At 41.4% G+C, this 25,927-nt stretch overlaps 1 protein-coding gene across 4 annotated transcripts in view; it reads left to right on the forward strand.

Moving 5' to 3' along the window:
• mcu (mitochondrial calcium uniporter) overlaps positions 1 to 25,927 on the forward strand; it is a 71,512-nt gene that overhangs the window by 39,790 nt on the left and 5,795 nt on the right. For 3 of the 4 annotated variants that reach the window (XR_009790815.1, XM_061790148.1, XM_061790147.1), the window contains exons 3-8: positions 16,647 to 16,710; positions 20,913 to 21,083; positions 21,552 to 21,656; positions 21,726 to 21,886; positions 22,938 to 23,141; positions 24,391 to 24,507. Coding sequence is in view for 3 of the 4 variants with exons in the window: in XM_061790148.1 (XP_061646132.1) it covers positions 16,647 to 16,710; positions 20,913 to 21,083; positions 21,552 to 21,656; positions 21,726 to 21,886; positions 22,938 to 23,141; positions 24,391 to 24,507 (822 nt within the window). In the remaining variant the exon portion in view is untranslated. Of the gene's footprint in view, positions 1 to 16,646; positions 16,711 to 19,922; positions 20,095 to 20,912; positions 21,084 to 21,551; positions 21,657 to 21,725; positions 21,887 to 22,937; positions 23,142 to 24,390; positions 24,508 to 25,927 lie in introns of those variants that run through there. The other variant, XM_061790149.1, reaches the window with a different exon arrangement.

Here is a 25,927-nt window from a genome sequence, read left to right on the forward strand (position 1 = left end):
TGAATGAGAGGGGTGGTGGGGGAAGAATGAGGCTACAGGGAGAAGAGATGGCAAGGGTAGAGGACTTTAAATACTTGGGGTCAACCGTCCAGAGCAATGGTGAGTGTGGTCAGGAAGTGAAGAAACGGGTCCAAGCAGGTTGGAACGGGTGGAGGAAGGTGTCAGGTGTGTTATGTGACAGAAGAGTCTCTGCTACGATGAAGGGCAAAGTTTGTAAAACAGTGGTGAGGCCAGCCATGATGTATGGATTAGAGACAGTGGCACTGAAGAGAAAACAGGAAGCAGAGCTGGAGGTGGCGGAAATGAAGATGTTGAGGTTCGCTCTCGGAGTGACCAGGTTGGATAAAATTAGAAATGAGCTCATCAGAGGGACAGCCAAGGTTCGATGTTTTGGAGACAAAGTTAGAGAGAGCAGACTTCAATGGTTTGGACACGTCCAGAGGAGAGAGAGTGAGTATATTGGTAGAAGGATGATGAGGATGGAGCTGCCAGGCAAGAGAGCTAGAGGAAGACCAAAGAGAAGGTTGATGGATGTCGTGAGGGAAGACATGATGGCAGTTGGTGTTCGAGAGGAAGATGCAGGAGATGGAAAAGGATGACGCGCTGTGGCGACCCCTAACAGGACAAGCCGAAAGGAAAAGAAGATAGTATAGACAACAATTTATATTAATACTTATTTTTCCAATTAATTTGTCTTGTAAGGTAAAGAATATTGGTAATATATTAGTTTAAGTTCAGTAAATTATTGTATAGATCATAGTAATAAGGAGGCTAAATACTGTAATTAACTCATGAATAAGGGGTGTAAGTAAATACATTTTACTTTATCCCACTCCTTTTTAGATATGTAGAATAAAACTATACTGTATGCATATTCCATTTCAAATGTATTTGTTTTGCTAGTATATTTGTCCAAATATTGGAAAAAATATTATTATTATTTTTTCAAGCACGTTTGAAATAAGGCAGCACGGTGAATGACTGGTTAGAGCATCTGCCTCACAGTTCTGAGGACCGGAATTCAATTCTCGACCTCTCCTGTGTGGAGTTTGCATGTTCTCCCCGTGCCAGCGTGGGTTATCTCCGGGCACTCCGGTTTCCTCCCACATCTCCAAAACAGGCATGGTAGGTTAATTGAAGACTCTAAATTGCCCGTAGGTGTGAATGTGAGTGTGAATGGTTGTTTGTTTGTATGTGCCCTGCGATTGGCTGGCAACCAGTTCAGGGTGTACCCCGCCTCCTGCCCGATGATAGCTGGGATAGGCTCCAGCACGCCGGCGACCCTAGTGAGGAGAAGCGGCTCAGAAAATGGATGGATGGATGTTCATTTAGTGTTACCTTTTTGTATGTATGCTATATGTAAATTTAGGAATACATAGTATAGACAACAATTTATATTAATACTTATTTTTCCAATTTGTCTTGAAAGGCAAAGAATATTGGTAATATATTAATTTATCCATCCATCCATTTTCTGAGCCGCTCCTCCTCACTAGGGTCGCGGGCGTGCTGGAGCCTATCCCAGCTGTCATCGGGCAGGAGGCGGGGTACACCCTGAACTGGTTGTATATTAATTTAAGTTCAGTAAATTATTGTATAGATCAGGAGGAGATAAGGAGGCTAGATACTGTAATCAACTCATGAATAAGGGGGGGAAGTAAATATGTTTTACTTTACCTGACTCCTTTTTAGATATGTAGAATAAAACTATACAGTATGCATATTTCATTTCAAATGTATTTCTTTTGCTAGTATATTTGTCCAAATATTTTACAATTTATTTATTTATTTTTTTAAGCACGTTTGAAGTAAGGCAGGATGGTGTATGACTGGTTAGAGCGTCTGCCTCACAGTTCTGAGGACTGGGGTTCAATTCCCGGCCTTTCCTGTGTGGAGTTTGCATGTTCTCCGCGTGCCAGCGTAGGTTATCTCGGCTCAGTAAATGGATGGATGGATGGACGTTTGAAATAAATTGCTAATGAAACAAAAGCAGAACAAAATATTCCTAAGATGAGCCATTTTGAGAAGCTCCGTCCCAAAACACTGAATGTTGTCATTAAAGCAAAATGTGCTTCAACCGAGTATTAATTTTAGGGTGTCCACAACAGCTTAGTGTTGTATATTTTCATACTTTCAAATGTTAAATACTTTCCTTGGTTACTCTCCCTCATAATTGTTGTCAACATTTAATACGGATTCCCAGTGTGTATTGTCACACTAGTGTGTATAATGTTTTACATAATGCTGAGCTCTGTTATTTTGTATTGCATCCATCTGTTATTTTGTACAGCATCCATTGGAAAAAAAAATTTTTTTTTGACAAAAACGGTAAAGACAACTATTTCAGCCTTTGATCCCTTTGTATTTTTCCTCCCTAGATTTTGCAAATTGAACAAGTTGGTAAATTCAGTTGTTTTAGATCTTTAACTTCTTGTTTACATTTTTAGAATCTATAGTTTAACCTATTTTCACTGTTGGCTTCAAATTAATCCCTCTAATATTCACCACTGTATATAAGTCACATCTATTATTTGGAAAACTGCTTTGATTGAAAGTAGTGACGCCATTTAGTCCATATACTGTAATACAAATTCAACACTTTCTTTGCAGGTTGGAAGCAAATTATTTAACTCTTTAGGGGAATTAGTGCTGTACATGCTTTTTAGGCAGGTTTTGGTAAACAATATCTCAGAAGCAAGACTAATGCTTCCAGACTTTCCCTTCAGCTATGAAAGGTAATTGTTAATGCTACTGTGTGGCTAAAAATATTTTTCTTATCGTTATACATCACATTTTGCTGTTATTTAATAGCGTCACAATCAATCAAGAAACGTAATCCAAAAAATTGTGCCGTTTGTTCTGCATTCTGAAAATGTTTCTTTACATGAGAAAATCAAAGCTGAGATAATGGACAAAAAACATAATGTGACAACAATGTCATGGCATTGCTTCAAAGTATTTTGCTTGCTTCGGGAAAATGCTATATACCTCAGTTCATACCATTGCTATTTTCTAAGGGCTTCATGGCTCCTGTTTGCTTTAATTAAGGTGAATTTTGTTGTAGTTAATTCTCCAAAAAACCAAACAAAACAAAACAAAACCGTCAAATATTCGCAGGTAGTACACGTCCACTTGCTGACTCGCATTGACTCAAAGAAAAGTGGGCCAGCATCTCTAAATCTATAATTCTTGCCACCTGCAGGGTTTAGAGAATGGATGCAGCAGTCAAATAAGCAGACAGTCCAATTTTCAGACTGCAAAAGGGTCCCAGGCAGTATCTCATTGCCTCTTGTGTGTGTGACGTGTTGGTTCCAGCTCTGCCAGCTCTGGGAGGGATGACAAACACAGCACACAGACCACACAAATGCAGGCAAGGAGCATTGTTAATTCTGAAAAATGGCTAATAAAGTCAGCTGAGATTAGTGCTGTATCCAACTCCGCAGCCCAACTAAGACCATTATTAAATTTGTCCCTTTCCTCTAATCTCAGTTCAGTGTGTCCTCTATTGTTGGCCTTTCATGTGCCCTAAATGACACAGTGACCTCAAATTTAGCATGTAAATCTCCTCAGAGCAAAGTCATTGTCTTCATATCTCACTGCTCAAGTATTTCCATTCATTGTATTAGTATGCAGCACAAGTTGTCACCTTTCGTTCCTTCTTGGCTTCGATGAGTGATGGAGCTTCGTCTGCCATTCTTTGGCTTCCATTGAGCTTGGATGCTGACCAGTGAGCTCTGCTTTAGGCACCAACATTTCCTCATTGCTCTTGCTCTGCTAGTTTTCCATAGATCCTTTTGGCACCTTAAAGCAAACCCCTTCGTTTCTGTAACTGTTGTTGATAATAGTGTAAATTGAGTTAGTCTCCAAGGGCTACTATTAGGACAAATTAGAGATTGAACAGCCGGTTTCAGTGCCTACACTACTGCATCCCTCCTGGCATGTTGCCGTACACAGCATGCTCCCTTGACCAGTATGAGAGTAGAAATATAAAGTGTAAGAAAAGGAAATAACTGCCACAATAATCCACATTTAAAGCACATACGGTCTTATTTGACCTAAAAACAATAGTTTTAAAATCATATGGATTCTACATTGTACTTATAACAAAAACAAGAGAATCTCTGCCATTGCCATAGCCCCTGATCACCTACTTAAGTGGTGGACTGGAAAAATGACAGTTGTGTGTCACGTATAAAATGACAGTATGGCTTAATAAATCACAGCATATCATAATATTTTGCAAATACAATTTAAATAAGATTTTGTAAGTTTGCTTGTACTTGTTTCCCTGAAAGTTCGCCTTCTCATCACTCTTTGCTTTTGCTTGTGTGCATTTAATTTCATTTCAATTAGATTATTTTCAAGACATGAAAGATACCATGTGTAATTTCATGCAGAGAAAAATAAGAGGAACACCTCATGAAAACTGATGCATAAAGCGGCTAATTAAATGTGGTATGAATTTTTCTGAATTTGAAGTCATAAATAAAATCAACTCAGTTCAATGTAGTTATTTCCGTAATTTTAAAACACAACAAATGGTGTCTTTGTGTCAGTTTGCTAGAGTTTAAAATGTATATTTCATTTTCATTAGGGGTGTCCCTATCCGATCTTTGAGCTCGGAAATCGGTCCGATGTCAGTAAGAAAACAGAGATCTAAAATCTCTTATACTGTACAGGAAGTCCATTCCACGCTCCGCTCTAGCACTTATGTCCAGCAGTGACGGCATGAAGATCTCACGTGATCATAACAACAGGATGCTTAGGTGCTAACATAGTAGCAAGGAGTAAGAGTGAATTTTGCTTGCTTAAAGTCGTTTCCAGTTAACTCCAGTTGAAGTTCACTGTAAAACTAAACTCGCATAACAAAATAATTACACCTGTTGAACGTTCAAATACGTCACAGCCTTCATTTCTTTCTTCATTTTTGTTCACAAAAATCGCTATTGACGAGCTCAGGAAAATTAGCATGGGACTCGCGGCACTCATCGCTTTCGAAATATCCCCGCCTGTGTGGAGTTTGTATGTTCTCCCCGTGCCTGCGTGGGTTTTCTTCGGGCACTCCGGTTTCCTCCCACATCCCAAAAACCTGCATGGTAGGTTAATTGACAACTCTAAATTGCCCGTAGGTGTGAATGGCAACCAGTTCAGGGTGTACCCTGCCTCCTGCCCGATGATAGCTGGAATAGGCTCCAGCACGCCCACGACCCTGGTGAGGAGAAGCGGCTCAGAAAATGGATGGATGGATGGGTACACAAACGCTGAATAAATACATACAAAGAAATATAACAATGCTCTCTGGCACATATTCTTCAAACTGAAAAACGAGTTATAATAACAATATTCGATTGTGACTTCTTCTACTTACTTTATTATTACAAGTGTGTATCTCATCGCATGCACCACACTCCCTGTCAGAGGTCAACACATGCACAGCAGTTACTTAACCCATTGGTTAATAATAAATTGGTCAGTTTTTCTCATACCTGATGTTGCTGATTATTGTTCTCTGTTAGAGTAATACCACTTGATCAAGCCTTTTCTAACATTCAATTTTACAAAGTTAGTAAATAATTTACAGTATGATTATTGCTACAATAAGATCAGACCGATATCGCCCAAAACTCAACGCTGCAATAGCAGTATCGGATCGGAAATTACAGCTATAATCAGCAGTCCATCGCTTCGATATGAAGTAGGCTGTGCCGAGTCCAACTGTCCCCGTCTCCCCCTCTCCCAACCCCGCGCGGGTGGATATACACCAACATAGTGTATAATAGAGCTGTTGAAACCCATGAAGTGAATAAAACAGGCGAGAGAAACTGTCAGTAGAGTACTTCAATATCTAACATACATATCTGTTCTCTAAGCACTGCTGTGTTACAGTACCTGTTAATGTAGAGATGGTTCCCCCTAAACCATTTCAGTAATGTACATTATAAAGTAAACATATCATTGTGTTTTACAACAATACTTAACTATATTCATAATGTTCCTGTGGATAAAAAAAGCAAAGCCTGTGGCCAAAATGTACGCAGGCGGTTTACGTATGTACGTTTGTGCCGCTCACCGGCCGTTCAACACGCTTTTTCCAACTTTTAATCTTTTTATGGTTTAATAAATGTGATAAAGAGCAACATACTATTTGTACAGCATCAAACGCGCATCAATGGGTCAATGTGCGGAAGTGGGTGGGGATACTTTGCGGACATTGAAGACATTTTGCACTTGTCGTCCTGCTCTTCTTCCCATCTTGATCATGCTTTTCTTGTCACGTCTCAGGACTTCAGATGTACGTCACCGGCAATCGAGGTCCATAGGGAGATTAAGGAAGTTGCGGCAGCCGGCAGGGATAAACTCTGCATGTCATGACAGGTCCTGAAGCGGCAGTAGTGTTACGACGCACAGTTATAATCAAGTGAATAAAGGTTCTCGCAAACCATATTGCTGGGTCACTAGCAAATTAACTTGTATATTCAAATAAATGTGATAAGGATCAACAAAAGCAATAAAAACAGACAAGTAAGGATGAGAGGAGTGCTGGGTTATGACCACGTGAACACCCACACAGCTGCTGGGAGGCTATGGCTTCTCGAAAAGAGGTAGATGTTGTTCGTTTGCGGCAATTTTTATTATTGTTTTTGTTTACGCTGCAATTATTTGATTTTTAATGGTACAGAAACTCAAAATAATATTTTTTGTGAGCTTTTTACAGCCGCGCTCTGCCCATATTGCTCAGCAAAATACCTCATTTCTGTGCCCTCATTTCTGCTGCGTCATTTGCGTATAATGTATACGGTAGACACTAAATAAAAAAATTAAAAAAAATCAAATATTGAAAAATACAGCAAGATGTTAGAGGATTTGACAGGGTTAATCAGCATTGTGTCAACTCCTCTAGTAGTGGCTTGGGTGAAAATTACTTTTTTACACAAAACATAGTTGTGGATTTCAGGTTTAAAAAGTTGGATCGCGACATCCTTAATTTTCATGATACAAGTTAAATACATTCTTAGTTTTGTCTGTAGGTGTAATCAAAGTCATATAGAGGGTGTTGGGGATATGACCATAACAACACTCAGTGCTAATGCCCAATATAAAAACTCAAATATTGATCGGAGTATATATTGAGTGTTGTTACTTACTATTTGTTGAAAAACTTAGTTCACTTGCGAGCTCAAACACAACAGTTCAGCTGTTGGCAGGTAACGCTCCAGCTCAGCCAAGCACCCTCGCTCCACATTATGTCCTCTCACTGAAACCTCTAGTTTTCAGGTCAAGGCAGCAGCTGGTCACTGGGTGGGTAGCAAGCTCTTCACAGCAACCAGAGGGCTGGGAAATATATAGATGATGGCAGAAAAATACTGACACTTTGTATGTGTAAGGAATGGAGAAACTACAATACACATTCATTGTCCTAATAGCCAACAATATGAAAGCCAGTGATCTCATTTATAGTGGTTTCATCTTCTGTTGCATCTCAAATAAATTTGCTGCGGTCAGCGGCCAAACCTCTCACTATTTTGAGTTTAAACTACATGTAGGGATGTGCCGATGCCACTTTTTTTTTTTTAGACCAAGTATGAGTACTAGTACTTAGATTTGAGTACTTGATGATACCGAATACAGATACTTGGTAATGGCATTGTCTTGCAATGACAATGAATATGTGTTTCATTTTAACTGAATATTGTTCAAAACGCAAACTATTTTTTAACATGCCATATGTTTCAGTCAAATATAACTTATTAGAGTAGCAACTTGTCATGACTGACATTTTATCATCCAATTGCATGTTTTTCGAACAGTCTTGACACACATTTCACTTAGATGTAGCCTGTAACACGAGGCATTACAGTTATATGGTGTCTCGGTCCAAACACAAGGGGTAAAAGGAGAAAGAAGAAAATAAGAAATGAAGAAAACATGGAGTCTGGTGAGTATAAACAAGTAGGACATGTTACCTCTGTGTGTTAACTACAACATAAATGGATTAAAAAGAAATAAGACTTTCTTGAGAATACCGCAAGTCTTAAAGTGAAACTGTGTGACATGACAACTGAAGGGATACTTTATTAAACCATTGCTTACTTCGCTGAGTCACGGCTTTGTGATGGGAGCGCGGCTGGCTCGGCTGTAACCGAGCAGCGGGAATCTGAGCAGACCATGGGCCTCGAAACTCTGTTTGCCGAATGGCTTACGTGATGAGCACCTCCGTTGTGGTTTCGTAATGGAAGCGCGGCTGGCTCAAAGACTCTTGGATAAAAATGTGATTAAAGTCCTTTTTTTTTTTTTCTTTTTTTTTTAAATGCCCCACTTGCAAGCAGCTTGGATTCTGTCCCATCTTAATTGGAGTGAAGCGTATTGCTTTGTACGCATCTCAAATGTATTATATTGTTGGCAGTGTATCATAATATGTTTCATGTGATGTGTATTTCTCAATGCATCCATCCTGGGGAAAAAGTGATGAATTAAAGTTTTGCAGCCATCCCCACAGTGCATGGTCCAGTCTGTGTCAGTTAATTAGAACACTTCTTGCTGCATGCTATGCCATGTCCATGTGGACTGGAGGGAAGTTAAACTCAGACCAAGCTGCTGACATAGCCGAGAAGTTAGAGAGCAGCAATTCCATGGAGTCCGATTTCCAGCCGTCTCTCTCTCTCTCTCTCTCTCTCTCTCTCTCTCTCTCTCTCTCTCTCTCTCTCTCTCTCTCTCTCTCTCTCTCTCTCTCTCTCTCTCTCTCTCCTCTCCCTCCCTCCCTTCCTCCTTCTCTCGCTGTCTTGCTTTCTCTCCATGGAACATAAAGTGATGTAATCAGACATCTACTGAGGCTGATTGATAGCTAAACTCTTATGGAATCTGATTTGTGTCAAAACCTTTTAACTCGCAAACAAAAAACATGACTATCAAACAAAACTTGTTGAATTGCAATTAAAAAATAAGACATTGAGAGATATAATCCAACTGAAGCAAAAAAAAATTACGACACATTCGTGTAAGTGCTCCCTGACTTTTTAGTCACGTTCCAATCTCTGCGCGTGTGCACACCCTGACTTTCTGCTCACTTCCGATCTTTTTGCTTGTGTTGCCTCACTTTCTGCATTTCCTTTTTGGCACAAACCTCTCGGGCTTTATGAGGAATGCATCCTCGTTGGCAAATTCGTTTTGAGGGACAGCTAATGCCCCCGGATGTGATTGTATTTATTTATTTATTCGTTTCACACTGAGCAGAACCAGCGACAAGAATGCAAGATTAGTTTTTTACATCAGCATGTTAAGCTAACGTCCTGTGAACTTTTTTTCAGAGTAAATTGAAGAAATATGGGTGATATGTCTCATTGCATAATATTGTTAAAGGGGATATACTGTATTAGGCATTTACTTCACAACTTTAAACAGTTCCTAGGTGTCCTAATATAACATGTCTGTGCCATGTGTTTGTCAAAATACCCCAAGGATCAAGAATTAAGATTTTTATAGCATATTTCTTGCCATGGTGAAATCGGCTCTTTTTTGGGGGCCGCTCTGTTTCATGGAGTGTGCCCTCATCCCACCCCACATACTGCTGCACCTATGATGAGCCCAGTTTTAGTCAGATGACAAGATATTGCCGGCACATTCCTGCTGCCGTTTGGCTGTCTCCTCTTCCGCTTTGTTCAGTGCCTGGCTGCTAGCTTCTCCTAGCGGAAGCAGAGCCCAGAGTGTGGGGGGAAAAAAAGGGTCGCATTGGATAATGAAAAAGGTTTTGTGGCGCACATTCTCTACCCATTTTGTGTTTGTGATGTTTATAACGAACAGCGACATGGCAAAAAAACAGGAAAATAATATCTTTTACACGCTGTGTGAAAGAGGCTTCCAATACAAATGAACAATCTGATTCAGATTTGATTCATATTTTTAATGTCAATGTTTTATTAATGATTTTGGGCCAGGTTTTAAAGGCAAGGTAGGAGATGAAGAAGCATTGAGAAAAATAGGACAAATTACCCCCCTCAGCAATCCAGAAGAAAAACTAGTGATAACCTAATGCTGATGTGTGTTGTAATAACAGCCATCATGGAGTACCCAAAAATCCCAAAATGAATGTTTGTTGTATTTTTTTGCCCATTTTCTCACACCTAGAGGGAGACCAGATTTGGCAGACTATCCAAATGTAGAAAGTCTTTATTTTTTGCCTCGACCCACTCCAGCAAAATAAATCGATGTACACAGAAGCATTCTGCTCAAAGCAGTCAAGGAGCAGTCAGTTGGACATGAACTTATTGAACAGTATTCAACATTTGTCCATTCAAAGTCAGTCACAATCTACTGATAATGGTGGGAACAAAGAATTAGAGATGCATACTAGGACTGAAAGAGTGCTTATTCAGCAGCATTGATTGGGATGCAGGGTGCTTGCTGTATATGAGCTGCAGGCCAGTAGGATCACCTTAAGATCAGGGCTCAGTTTATGGAATAGCGAGTGTGTGTGGCGTATGTGCAGGACAGGATTTGTGTATGTCTTTGCCGGTTCTGAGGGAAACTGATGAAAGAGGAGAATGAGGAGGCAGGGGAGATTGTGCTTTGTCCAGGCTTTATAGCAGCTCGGGAAAGGGCTGAGCGTTGCGTGACTCGCAATGCAATGATCACGGACACAAGCAGCAAGTGCCATCTGCCGTATGAGCGATCAAAAAGGGTCATATCGTGCCTGTAAAATGAGCACCTGCTCACAACACTTCTACAATATATGCATTTGGTTTACCATTTTGTGTATACTGTGTTAAACACATTATTCATGCAAACAGGGTTTTATATTTCTGCTCTGCTCTGGTCAGAGCACTTAAAAATAAAAGTAAATTCTGCCTCTCAGTTGGTTCGAATTCTTTATAGAGTACAGTATACCACAATGGATCACTGGTTTTAGTGCTGAGCCCTGAAAGCCTGCTTTGCTGTTTAATAATGCAGCACATTGTCGTGTTTTTGGTCCCAGGAAGGCGTGGAGAAGTCATGTGAGGTGGGCGTATGATGGTGAAGGTATAGGAACTGTTTAATCTACAGATAGTTTTATCCTGTGGATTATCCAAGGCATGAGTAGGCATTAATTAATCAATCCGTGCCCAGGGTCTGAAATGGAATTATTTATCTATTTATTACGTGCAGTAATCACTGTAGCATTTAGATTTTTGAACTAGCCAAAGTGCAGTTAACTGCACTGCAGTGGAGAAATCAGATTGTCCCGTCTTATGTCTGGCTTGCTGTGCTTTGTAACAGTTTGCTCAGCATGCGAGCGGAGATTGTGTAATACTGTGGTGTTGAAGAATGGTACTGGAGATTTCATTATCTGTCAAAAGGCTTTCAGTGTTTTCTCTGTTGCATAAGTTTGACTGTGATAACTGTCGCCCACAATTCAGGTTCTTTCCCTGGCAAGTGCAGAGTGGCTGCCTTATCTTAAGGTGGAGTTCTATGACAGATTAATTTCCAGTTCCTATGTTTAAACCCTACAACGTGTAGTCTAGTTGGGTGTAGTTGTAGTCTGCAAGGTCCCTGGAGGGCAAGTTAGGGATTGATATCATTGTACTCATTAGAACTGTAGCAAGAGAACTGGAAAAACATTGACTTAATCAAACGTTAGTACTTAGTAGAATACCAGAAGTACAGTTTCTTATTTTCGTTCGGGCTTGATACATTTTAAACTAAGTGCCATACCCATGCTTCAGTGTTTTTGACTTCCTTCTGTATTGGCATAAATTCAACCCGGTTCTGGAAACGGCAGTCGACTATGATATAAATCTCCTGTAAAATGGTTGCATAACTACTACCTTCTTGAACCAATGATACAAGACAGGATACATTAATTATTTTCATAATGTGTAGGGTCAATTCTGATGCTATCTTCTTAACATGTCAGAAGTTGCGAAGAAGCACTTTTGTAATCTTCTGTTTAGCTATTTATAAAGTAAACTGATTGAAGCTATATTAAAATAAGTAGATATAGATAGAATATTCTCCAAAATTGGGTTTTGAAGTGTTGAATACAAATATATAGAATAGCTACAACTTGGGTTAATTAAATTATTGCAAACAGGGCTGTGTTTGTTTCTTGCATTCATTTGTTCGACATTTGGATGTTTCTTGGAAACAGGGAATTATGTACACCGATTTAAGTGAGAGGGGGAAAAAATTAAAGTACCAGAATCGGCACTCCCTTAATGTGATACAGAAGAGCAATAAATCTGGAAATAACAGTATGAAAAAAAAGACTCTCCGTTGCCTCACTGGGTTAAACGAATGGGAGCCTCGTTTGCTTTCCTTCCTTCTCACGAGTGATGAGATCGTAGATACACTGCCTTTCTAATTTAATAGTTCATAAACCCCACTTTTTTCACCCTTACAATCCACATGGAAATCGTTCTCAAAATTATCAAGTGGGTCTTACAGCTGATTGCTGTGTTATCTAACTACTTGTTAAATATATTCTAGAAGTTATCATTTATTTGCTTAGCTTGCATTAGTATTATGGACGATTTTAGATGTCTCACCTTCAAAAAGATGACTCAGCATCATCCGATGGAAGGGCGCCTGGACCAAGGACGTGATCGGATGTGGTCGGGGACGTGACAGGTGTTGGTCCAATGTTTTGTGTTGTGTCTTATTGTTTAGAACATTATGTCTGGGAAAAACCCTCCTATTTTCAAATAAATGCAGGAGCGACGGGAGAGATTGTTTAGAGCGTGTTGAGAGACTGTGATCTGAACAATCTCCCATACGCCCTCCTCATGAGAAAAAGAAACCAGTGTCTTCATTCCTTTTGTGTCTATTTTTTATAATGTTGGGTAAGATAAATCCAACACTACTACAGTATATAAGAGCTCCTCATCAGTACATTTAATGAGCATTTGCATCTTGGTTAATGGGAGAGGTGTAAGTGATTTTGGGATGAATGTCTTTAGTGTTTCTTTTCTGAGAAAATAATTGCCCTCATATTGAACTGCTCCAGTGTGACCTCCCGCTAACCCCCCACCTTGACCATGGTTCTAGATTTTTTTTTGTCATACCAACATGATGGAGCATGATGGACTTGACCGCTGGGAAATTGACCCCTAATCTATTTGACAGTAAATCTGTCCTTGTTTTATGACGCCAACCAGCAAAGTGTAGTGTCCAATAAACAGGATTAATATTAAAACTATTTCCATTTCCTCCGAGAATGAGTGCTGTGTGCTTCTCTAACGTAGTGTTGATAGTAAGTAACATGGGCTGCTGTATATACTGTATGAATGAGTTTGGGAAATCAGCCACATTATCTGGGATGTATCAGCCCAGAAAAGTGTATTAGCACATAGATGGATGCAGTCATTGTGCAGATAAATGACGGAGTGCTTCTCTTCCCCGGAAGGGCATCATGAAATAGGAATTATGTCAGCGACATTATTCTTTAACACTGCTATATCATGTTTGCACAATTTACCAAATGCTCAAGGTTTTGTTCCCTGAGGTGTTCTGAGGGAGAATAGATGTTAAACTGCTTTGTCATTCTGTGTTCAGTTCTGTCCAGTCGAAATAAAGCCAAACCTCTGTCAGTCAGTACACAGGTTTTCAGTTCCAGAGTGAGAGTTGGAATACAAAAAAAGGGATTTTGCATTTCTTCTTTAGTCACAAAAACAACTCAGACTTTTCCTGTTATCCAATCTGAAAGCAGCTCTCCCAAAAATTATATTGTGCGGTAAATACATGATCAACATAATATAAATTTATAATCCAATGAGGTCTAATACCAGAGCGCTATCAAAATTCTGCCTTCACAAAGATACATTTACGCACACAGTAGAAGAATGTCATGTTTAAGACACGAGGCTGTGTGTGTGTTTTTGTGCGAGTCTGCTGCAGGGCACGGCAGCACATGGCTTGAAACGCAAGCACACTCGTGACTCTCACCGTTTTACTCCAGCCATCATCTATCTCTATCACTCCCCTGCTGCTGCTCCATTTATCCTCCCATTCTGTCTCATCCGCCGTCCCACCCTTCCAGATCATCTGTCCGTCCTGTTTGTGCTCAGTGTCTCTCTTTCTCTCACTCTTTTACTCACATGACATTTATTCCAAGGTTGTTGCGCTATTGACTGCATCTAGGCTCTTAAATATTTCACGCAGTATTTTGGTGCCTGTGTGCTGCTAGAGTGCGGGGCGATTGGGAGGAGTGTGTGAGTATGTGGAGAGAGTGAGGTGGTGGCGGTGGTGGCTTTGCTTCTCTCAGACGTCCTGCAACTGCTGCTGTCAAACAGGCTGGTGAACAGACGGGTGGAAAAACACAAACGCCACCTGCAACCACGCGTAGATATTTCACCACAGATGGACACACACACACGTCACAATCATATTTACGTATGTTCATGATGCCACTCCGCTGCAATATTTCGATGGAGCTGTGTGTGTGTGTGTGTGTTTGCTTGTGTGTGGCCTTTTAGTAAAATAATTAGATATACCAAATCCCTAAACACAGCTACATTCACATACAATATCGTTCTGCAAACAATGGTTTCTTTTAAAGCAAGCACCTTTAGTGATTTTACGTGATGTTTGACTTACAATGCAGAATATAGCAGAATTCCATACAATAGCTTTTTTCAGCCGTAGTCATTGTAAGAGTTCTGATGGCCTTAAAAACCCCTATTTACCTCATGAGATGCTGTCACCAAATATTAGTAGTTACTTAAAACTGTGTAGACCTACAATCATATTTTTTTAATCATAGCATGATGGTTAACACCCAGTGAGACTTAAATCTGGACTTTTGGTCTGAATTTATCCTGCAGTTGTTAATGCCAAATTTCAATTTTGTGCCTTTATGCAGTAGAGTCATAAACATAGAAGTGACAACATCGGTTAGCGACAACACAGAAGTAGCAACAACGTAGAAGAGAATGAGCTTACACCGCAGTCACGTTGGCAGAAGATGTTTGATTCCATGTGTTTTTTTCCCTGATGCATATCTGAACAGGGCCACATGGGAGAAAAAATGGAATTGAGTCACTGGAACCATATAGTATGAATGGCTGTGCCCTGTGGTTGACTGGCAACCAGTTAAAATGCACCCGTCTCTTGCCCAAAATTAGCTGGGATGGGCTCCAGCGAGCTCCCCCGTCACCCTAAATGAGTGGCAGTAAAAGGATAGATGGATGCAGTTTAGCTGTGATTTACCGTCTTTGTTCATCTGATCAACTCACCACTGTCAGTGCCTGTATTATTTGCAGTTTGATTTGTGTCAACTAGCTGATTGGCAATAAGACACCCCGATAGACAGCCGATACATTTAATCACCAATAGCTTTCTGCCTTTAGTGTGGGGACAGCAGGTAGTCCCATCACTGGGCATCTGTAGTTCTGAACCAGCAAATTTCTAGTTATTACTGCCTCGAGTTGGTTCACAAACATGTCCACTATATCTGTACTATGATGCTTTCTGAGAGGTCCGCATCCCGGAACTGTCAGTGAAGAATCATAAATAGAACCGTTTATCATTGTTGTTTTTTATATACATACTGTCTCTGACATCACTACCCTTAGAGGTATACTGCATATTGTGCACAATAGGTATAGCTGGTTCTCACTTAAGTACTCTAAAGGCTTAGTGGCGTTTTTGTTTGCTGTATTTTCATTGCCTCAACCACCCCACTCCACTGTACATGCATTTGTAAGGGGATGTGACATCCCATTTAATGCCTTTTAAGGCTTGATCGTGGCTCAGCCGAAAACGTCATGAGCTGTGTGATTAGAAACGTGCTGCGCATATGGACACTCCTACTTTTGCAGCATAAAAAAAGGGTTTCCCCAAGCTGTGCTCAAATGCACCCCCTCCTCCCTCCAGTTTCTTGACACAACTGAGGCATATATCTAGGCCGCCTTCTTTGTCACCCACTGCAGTGTTTTTCTGTCAGTGGTGCTCTAGACACTGGTTCATATAAATAGAATGTTCTATTCACAATGGAAAAAAAAAATCAATGAAATCAATGATGTAGTTCATTGGGTTTGGCTAGGGTTGCAAAATTATGGAAATCCATGGAAATAAGACTGTATGGAAATTCAGAGGAAACAACAAACGCATAGCATTATGTCTTATAAAACAACAATGTATAATACACAATTAGTTGTTTTGTGCATCCCTGTCCTATGCCTACACACAACAAAAGCAAACAACTTTCTGCGAGATTTGTGAGGCCTCGCCCTGTATGCATCTTGTGCACCAAAATAGTGCATTTGTATATTTTTTTAAATGTTCAGTGGTAGAACCAAAGTACTGTATATAAATAAATTAGTCACAAATCCATGCATTCAATCAAGATTGGACTGGTCACCAGTTAATTTTACTTTTTTAGAAATTATTTGGGACATCTAAGCAGCCTACAACATTTATTATTGATGTTATTATTGTTGTGGAAGTTCTGTTGCACAATCTGTCCTATCACAAACATTGTCAATTTAGGTTTTACACGTTTTTCACTGAGCTACCTTTTGTCCAAGGCTAAGGATGCCAATGTGAACCAGCACCAAATTTTTGCTGCAAAATGTGTCATCATCTGCTTCAGTTTAGACCAGACAACTAAATGATTATTCTTAATGTGAAGTTGCAACTAGTGAAATAACCAGACCCTTTTCTCTCCTTGCCTGCAGATCTGGAGGGGCTCATCTTCATGGCATGGCCAGAGAATGTTGTGTACCCCGGCTTCTTCAGATGGTAAGTTCTCACCCCCGCTCGGTTCTCCTTTGAGTCCCAGATACTGTTTATTCCTGTAAAATATGAGCATAAGCCTTGAGGTGCAGCAGAAGCTTCCTTTTTACTTGAGGAAACCCCTCACTTAGTTTCTAATCCTGTCTGTAACGAAATTGCATATTGACTAGTGCCTCGCGTAGCTGCTAGCTGTCATTATGGAATTGTTTACGGTAGCTTCTGCACCTCTGTGTTAAAGGCGGGAATGATTGTCAGGAGGAATGGGAGGAATCAAAAGTTAGAGGGTGAAAAGTTGCTGATTTTATCTTAAAGTCAGCTGTAATAGCTGTGGGATTGTGAGATTCGAGATCCCGTCAGCAATGATGGCTGCACAGGGGAAGATAAAGGCAGCAGGCGGAGGTGGAGAGAACATCAGAGGTAGGTGGGGAAATTAATGCGTGCACCTCTGTGTATTTGGTGACGATCCAGACTAGCTGGGCCCGACTGGTGCCGCCTGTGCCAGATGATGATTTGCTGATTCACTGCAGTGGTCTTGAGGAGGAGGGAGAGGTTACTGTGGTGGCAGCAGTATTGCAGCTTGGATTACATCCATTGTGGAGTTACTTTGGATTCATTGCCCTCTGTCATTAAGACCCACTCATGAGTTACAGTAGGTGGATCATGCTGGTTCCAGTAGCGCTACATTACACACTGTTATGTTATCACTCGAGCTCGGATTCGCTGTCTAAATCCCCAATCGCTATTCGCATTGACAGTAATGAATGACTAGCAAATCATAATTGAATCTTTACTCCTTTTACTATTCTGAAATAAACATGTCATTGTTCAACAAATTAAAAATCCAATTTGATTGTTTGAGAACTATCCATAGCCCCATGGTTAACTCCTGGTCGCAGTTTTTTAGGGTGTCACAGATTTTGTCACAAGGACACGAGAAGACAAGCTGATGCATTTTGGCTGCCGTGTTTTAATAACCGCTTTTCCCTCTGGAAAAAGCTGTTGCCAAAACGCTACTTTTTAGTTCAGAATGGCTTACTTTAAACCTCGCCGCATCACGGCCGTAGTCTATTTTATGCCAACCCGGTGTCGTAAAATGTGTAAATCCACGTTGGCTGGCAACAACTGCTTCTACTAAGCCAGCGATTAGATTACCTGCTAGTTAGTGGGCGCTGGCTAGCTCTTGTCAATCATCTGCAAAGATGTGTTGAATCAATCTTACATGACGTTATCCAATTCATCTTCCGCGGTCGCAGTCTGCCATGAATATCTGTGCAGCTCCTCACGGCCATCGGGCGCCTCGTTCCGCATTATCATTATCATCTCGGGGGGAGTACGGCTCAGTGATGCACGTAATCGGGTACACCTGCTACAACTGCACATATGCGCATGCACAGTACGTCAAAATGGTGGTGGAAGTAAACAACGCTTTGCAACTCTTGTAAAAATAAAATACGTACTTTGATTCGTTTTCATTCGAATGCGTAAATTATAATAAGGGATTCATTTTTGTCAAGTGGATTCGCGAGTAACCATTCATTCGTGCAATAGTTATAACAATCCTACATTGAGATAGTACTAAATGATTAAAAAAAATTGTGTTTTGTGTGTTCTTTGTGTTACAAAATTAACAGTCCAATCACACAGACATAATTCAGAGGGCTTGAAGCTTGTCCATGGGAATACAAAATGTCAATACCTAGCATCGGTGAATTGACATAACTGCTCGTAGAGGGAAAGGTCAGCGATATTACAATGTATTGATCGTCCAGTCTTGGCAGTGTAAAGAGGGCTTATTTTGATAAAACTCTCCGTGTGCACTTTTTGATGCTTGTTTTTTACGTTATACATTTCCAGCTAGGCTCGGCGCCTGTACGTTGGGGTTCAACCCGGTGGACGAGAGGGAAGCCTCCCTCCGCCTTCGGGTGGGGGGACGGGTCCTGACTGTTGTTTGTGCCTATGCAGCAAACAGCAGTTCAGAGTACCCACCCTTTTTGGAGTCCTTGGAGGGGGTGCTGGAGAGCGCTCCCGCTGTGGACTCCATCGTTGTACTGGTGGACTTCAATGCTCACTTGGGCAATGACAGTGAGACCTGGAAGGACGTGATTGGGAGGAACAGCCCCCCGGTCAGAACCCAAGCGGTGTCCTGTTATTGGACTTCTGTGCTCATCACAGATTGTCCATAACAAACACCATGTTCAAGCATGAGGGTGTCCACATGTGCACTTGGCACCAGGAGACCCTAGGTCGCAGTTCGCTGATCGACTTTGTGGTCGTGTCATCGGACTTGTGGCCGCATTTCTTGGACACTCAGGTGAAGAGAGGAGCGGAGCTGTCAACTGATCACCACCTGGTGGTGAGTTGGCTCCGATGGTGGGGGAAGATGCCGGTCCGACGTGATAGGCCCAAACCTATTGTGAGGGTCTGCTGGGAACGTCTGGCAGAATCCCCTGTCAGAAGGAGTTTAAACTCCAGGGGAGGCAGAGGACATCGAGTCTGTGTGGGCCATGTTCCATGCCTCCATTGCTGAGGCGGCCGACCGGAGCTGTAGCCGTAAAGTGGTCGGTGCCTGTCGTGGCGGCAATCCCCGAACCCGTTGGTGGAAACCAACGAGGCTACTACAGTGAGTGCACGAGTAATATATAATTGGCCCGACAGAATTGTGACAACAAACTCAGAAATTGGCAGCATGTTGCAATGGAATTGTAGGTTAGCTGTTTAAGAAGATGATTGCAAGAGGGAAGAAGCTGTTGGAATGTCTGCTAGTTCTAGTTTGTATTGATCGGTAGCGCCTACCTGAGGGAAGGAGCCGGAAGAGCCGGTGACCGGGATGTGGAGGGTCCGAGAGGATTTTGCATGCTCTTGTCTTAGTTCTGGCAGCGTGCAAGTCCTCAAGGATCGGTAGGGGGGTACCGACAATCCTTTCAGCAGTTTTGATTGTCCGTTGCAGTCGGAGTTTGTCCTTTTTTGTAGCAGCACCAAACCAGACTGTGATGGAAGAACACAGGACTGATTTGATGATCGCTGTGTAGAACTGCCTCAGCAACTCCCGTGGCAGGCCGTGCTTTCTCAGAAGCCGCAGGAAGTATGTCCTCTGCTGGGCCTTTTTGTGGACGGAGTTGATGTTGATCGCCCACTTCAGGTCCTGAGAGACTGTAATTCCCAGGATCTTGAAGGTCTTGACGGTTGACACAAGGCCGCTGGACAGCGTGAGGCGAAGCTGTGGCGAAGGATGCCTCCTGAAGTCCACGATCATCTCTACAGTCTTGAGCGTGTTCAGCTCCAGGTTGTGTCGGCCGCATCACAGCTCCAGCCGCTCCACTTCCTGTCGATATGCAGACTCGTCACCGTCCTTGATGAGGCCGATGACAGCGGAGAGAGGACACAACCTAGGTATTGAAGTCGTTGGCTAGTGTGCTATTGTTCTCAGCTTGGGGGGGATTGTCGCTTTTAATTGGTCAGCGATTGGAATGCATGCCAGACTGATTTAGAGTCGTTAGCACTAAACTGTTTTTCCAACTTTGCTGCATAGTTCCTCTTTGCAATGTTAATTTCTTTAGTCAGCAGGTTTCTAGCTTGTTTATACAGGGCCCTGTCCCCGCTTTGATATGCGTCCTCCTTAGCTTGGCGAAGTTCCTTAAGTTTGGCAGTGAACCACGGCTTGTTGTTATTGAATGTGCGAAATGACTTTGTTGGTACACAAACCTCTTCACAGAAACTGATATAGGATGTGACAGTGTCCGTATATTCAGCCAGGCTGCCAGCTGAATATTCTAATAAGTCGGTCTTGGAGTGCAGTGACCCTGAACATAAGTGGTACAGAAGCTAGAAGGATGGAAAATGGTTGTTAGTACATCTTACTTCGATTACAGTTCCAAGTAAAAATCAAGTCTTGCTAGTGCTTTTCAAAATGTTGCTTGTGTTTGTATTCCACCTAGCTTGTTTTGACAAGGATGTACTCTGTGCTGACGTCTACTTGCTAGAAATATGTGGCTGCGTAGCATTATATCATAGTCTTTTGTCCTTGTAGTAGATCTAAGAGACCATTTTGCATTCTTCTGATCTGAAATTGAAAAACAAAGTCCATTACTGTAGTACTGGGGCTCTAATGCACTCTCTTGGCTCGCCGGCCAAACTTTGTCAATGGTTGTGAATGGCTTGATCAATCTTGTTAATATTTGTCCGTGTTTGTCCCCCAACCCTCCCCTCAGAGGTGACGGTGGTGTACCAGAACGGGCTGCCAGTCATCTCGGTCAGTTTGCCGTCGAGGCGAGAACGCTGTCAGTTCACTCTCAAGCCTCTCAGCGATTGCGTGGGAGTTTTCCTGCAACAGCTCCAAGCAGAGGACAGAGGCATCGATCGAGTAGCCATCTACTCCACGGGTACACTCTCTCTCTCTCTCTCTCTCTTTTTTTTTCTCTCTCTCGATCTCTCGCTGTCTCGTTTGCTGTCTCTCTCTCTCTCTCTCTCTCTCTCTCTCTCTTTTACATGTGCACGCAATTACACACACACACATGCACTGTATCTTCCTCTAGTAGATGACACATGTACAGTACATGCCCTTTCATGCTTTTAAGTGTATTTCGATGCCGTTAAGTGTTTCTGCTACAGCAGCTTCACAACAGAATTCAAATCCTTTCGAATATGCCAAGCTTTGATGCTTCATTATACAAGAACAATTGAGGCTCGGGATCTTCTCTTAGCGTGGAAGTGCTTTTGCTCACTCTCCCTCTCGTGGTAATCGGTGCGAAACGAGCCCGATGCTCAAGAGAGCTGCAGGGTGTGTGGAGTGGTTAACCAGCAACTCTCTTTGCTTCACTTTTCTACCACGTTTTTTTCTTCTTCACCAGATGGAGCAAGGGTCGCCTCCTCTACAGGGATAGACATCCTGTTACTGGATGATTTTAAGCTCGTCATCAACGACACCACCCACCTTGTGCGGCCACCGAGGAGAGGTGAGGACGGTCGTGGTCATTTCCTATAAGACAAGCAATAAACCATTAATTCATTTGTCTTCCCCTCAGAGTTACTGCCCCATGAGGAGACAGAAAGGTTGAATGATGTAAAGTTCTTGGTGCAGCAGCTCTACACAACCCTGCGGATTGAGGAGCACCAACTCAGCAAAGAACGCGAGCTGATTGGACGACTGGAGGATCTAAACTCTCAGCTCCGCCCCCTTGAAAAGGTCTGACCTCTTTTGCATGTTAATAAACATTTCTTATTGTATTTATCTGCTGGTCGTTGATTCTTTCTCCTCTTTAGTCATTAGTTTTTTCCCCTACTTAGGTATTTTTAAGAGCTTTTCAAAATGTATGAAATGACTTAGATCAGAAGAAACACACAATGTTGTGCTATAAAACTAAAAACAACCCCAGGCATTTTCCCATTTGAATTCCAAGGTGTCTTAATAACATATATTTGAAGTGCTGTCATGAAAATAAGGATCAAGAATTCATTATAGAACCCTTTATACATTTTTTTTTTTAAATCGCTAAAATTAGCCTGTTTTGAGGTGGCCGCTTTGTGTCATGCAAGTGAGCCACTGATCGCCCTGCCCCACATACTGCTGGGCCAATGGCAAGTACGAATTTTGTTCTCATGGTGACCAGAGGGTGTAGCTAGAGCCAAATGCATGTTGAGCCCAGAGTCTTAAAAAAAAAAAAAAACAACAACAAAACGTGTGAACTGCTTTGGGCACGCGAGTCCCTACAAAGACAGCATGGAGTGTATTTTCACTCATGGAGTCAGCACTTCTTTACCAAGTTGTTGAATTACACTTGTCAACTAATGTGTGGATCTATGTATGTGGCGCATGCAGTGGACACATCGCCAAAACACATACCCCAATTAAAACTCTCACCTTTATATTCAATGCATACATTTTTAAGCCGTACTATGTTTACGAGCATGATTGCTCATGTCAACTTTTTTTTTAAGGATTTTTCCCCGGGGATACATATCTTAGTACTAAGACATGCATTGTGTACTTGATTAATGAAAAGCCATCCAGTTCATTGTTATGCCTCAAAGGTTCTCTGGTGAAGGTGAATAATCACAGAATATCTGCTAAATTTATCTTAAACTAATAGCTATTTTGTAATTAAAATTTATAATCTGTATTTTGGGGGTCAGAGGGGTTAATACTGACCATGTCATTATTCATGAGATTCTCTCTAAATGATGACCTGTTTGGCACATCGTGCATGACTTCCTCCTCTCACTTGTTTCACATGTAGGTGAAGCAGGAGCTGAGTAGGAAGGCGGAGCGACGCACTACCTGGGTGCTGTGGGGCGGCATGGCGTACATGGCCACCCAGTTCGGCATCCTGGCCAGACTAACCTGGTGGGAGTACTCTTGGGATATCATGGAGCCTGTCACCTATTTCATCACATACGGCACAGCCATGGCCATGTATGCCTATTTTGTGCTCACACGCCAGGTAAGAAAATTGACACTGTTGGCAATTCACACCGACCGGGGAAAAATTAGAGGGGAAAACCCGCTTTTGAAATAGAAAGCTGATTGTGCCTCATCCAGAGGACACAAGGGTTCATGACTGCTTTAATGAGCATGAAAATGATGTGAATCATCTCTGACCTTTGCCATTACCAGTTCTCACTGCATTAACATATTTATTTTGGAATGTCGCTCAGCATTATCAGATGAGGGAATATCATTTTGAAGAATAACTTATAGTACAGTTCTCGGCTTCCCCTCGAGAACCCTTAGCCCTTTTTACACAACCACTACAGGCCGGTTACACTGCTGCTTCACGCTGATGCACCATTAGCTTGCTTAAGGGTAGTAACAGTTGCACTAATGTCTACATAAAGGGGAATGCGAGTGACAGAACAGAAATCGAAACACAAATGTTCTTGGCACCACTATTACAGAATGGCTGATTGCTTTACACATTAACGCACAGGTGTTGTTGCTAAGTATATGACAGACAGCCAAAACTGTGTTTTTGACAGGCAGTGAAGTTGGTGATGTGTGTTTCTTGAGCTGCAATAGGTGTCGTACATATATGTATTATAACTGTTGCAATTTTTGGTAAGGCATGCTTAACACCATACAAGGGCAAAGAGCGATGTATGTGTTTATTTTATTCTATTTTGCCATAGACATAAAACACGATTTTGCATTATTGGTTCATCACATGACACATTGAGATAATTGCTGCTGCCCCCACTGGTGCCATTTTGCCACTGAAATTAAAATATTAGACAAGATCAGAAATACTGTAAATATTATAGATTTTGTGATCATTTCAAAACAGTGATGGGATTTTATCAGTGTAACAAAAGAAAAGGTCCTTGTACAGTATATACTATATGAAGATTAAGGTTAAAGAATCCATTTAAGGCCATTAAATTGTTTGGACATCATGAAAATGTGTCGCACTGTCACCATCAAATTACCTTTATTAACTATAAAGAAGCTTAATATAAGTAACATTTCCCGGTTTAATAGAGGACCAGTTAAAAAGACAGCATTAGCAGTGTTTCAGCAAACTCATCAGTGTCTTTGTAACATCCTAATTATACAAGTTTTAGCCAATTGAAAGACTGTTGCCCTTTTATCACCACACATCATAATTCACCTCTACCCAAGCTATTTCAGTAACATCACAAAGAAAGTCTTTTAAAATGTGCTTACAAAATGCGGTGTCTCTTTGTCACCCGCAGGAATACGTGTACCCTGACGCTAGAGACCGACAGTATCTGCTCTTCCTCCACAAGGGGGTGAAAAGGACACGCTTTGACATTGAGAAGTATAACAAGCTTCAAGAAGATATTTCTGAGGTACAATTGGTTGTCAGAATGGTTTTATGCTTGTATTTAAAATACATACATTCAGTTGAATAAAAAGTCTACACACCCCATTTCCAGATGGAGACCAAAGTAAATTATTTCAAAGCTTTTTCCACCATTAATGGAACCTATAACCTGTACAATCCAATTGGAAAAAAAGAAACATTTTAGAGAGGGAAAGTTAAAAAAAACTACTGAGATAATGTGGTTGCATAAGTGTCCACACCCTCTTATAACTGTGGATGTGGCTGTGTTTAAAATGAACCCATGACATTCACAATCATGTTAAATGGGAGTCCGCTCTGATCTGCTGCCATTTAAAGTGCCTCTGATTAACCTCAAACAAAGTTCAGATGTTCCAGTAGACTTTACCTAATTTTTGCTTTCTAGCAGAGGCCTGAAGGTTTTGTGCAAACACTGACCAGTATTTGGAACTGTTCATAATTCCTTCCACTGTGAAAAAGTCCAGCAGAAGAAAACAAAAAGCATGATGCTGCCACCACCGTGCTTCACTGTAGGTATGGTGTTCTTGGTGATGAGCAGTGTTGTGTTAGAGCCAGACATAGCTTTTGTAATTATGGCCCAAAAGTTCAACCTTGGTTTCGTTAGACCGTAATACATTTTCCCAGAAGCGTTCGGAAGAATTTAAGTGTGTGTTATTGACTTTGGACAAAAATATACAGTAGCCAAGACGTATGACGACGACGGAAGGTTCTTGTCATACGTGCTAAACAGTCAGGACGTGCTAGAAATTTCTACAGCTCCTGAAATGTTGCTGTGGACCTCTAGGCTCCCACCATGACCAGTATTCTTCTCATCTTTTCATCAATTTTGTTGGACGTCCACTTTTTTGTAATGTTACTTATGCGCCATATTTTCTCCTTTTGATGATGGCTGTCTTCACTATGGTCTATGGTGTATAAATGCCATGGATTTGTTTTGTACCCTACTCCTGACTGATACCTTTGAACAATGACATCCCTCTGATGTTGTAGATTCTTTCGGTGGACTATGACTTGTGCTATAAGATACGACTACAACAATGACAGGAAAAGCCTACAAGAGCATCTAAACTCTCCAAACTAAACTGGGGTTAATCAGAGGCACTTTAAATGGTGGAAGTTGTGTGCTGAATTGTTTGAAGGTGATTGATCATTTATAAACACCGGCGCATCCCCAGTTTTAAGAGAGTGTACAGTGGTGCAACCACATTATCTAAGTCGCCTGGGTGATATATAGATTTTTTTTTAACTTATTCTAGTGCAACTTCTTTTTTTTTTTTTTACTGCAGACGATTTTAAAAAATGATGAACTTGATTTATTTATTTTTTTAAATTTTTGTTCCCCTTTTTCTATGGCGCACGTTTCGGCCCTATGGGCTTCCGTACCCGCCAAAACGGGCAAAAGGTTT

Source organism: Phyllopteryx taeniolatus, chromosome 11, assembly GCF_024500385.1.
Source record: "Phyllopteryx taeniolatus isolate TA_2022b chromosome 11, UOR_Ptae_1.2, whole genome shotgun sequence".
In the NCBI taxonomy this organism is placed as follows: Eukaryota; Metazoa; Chordata; class Actinopteri; order Syngnathiformes; family Syngnathidae; genus Phyllopteryx; species Phyllopteryx taeniolatus.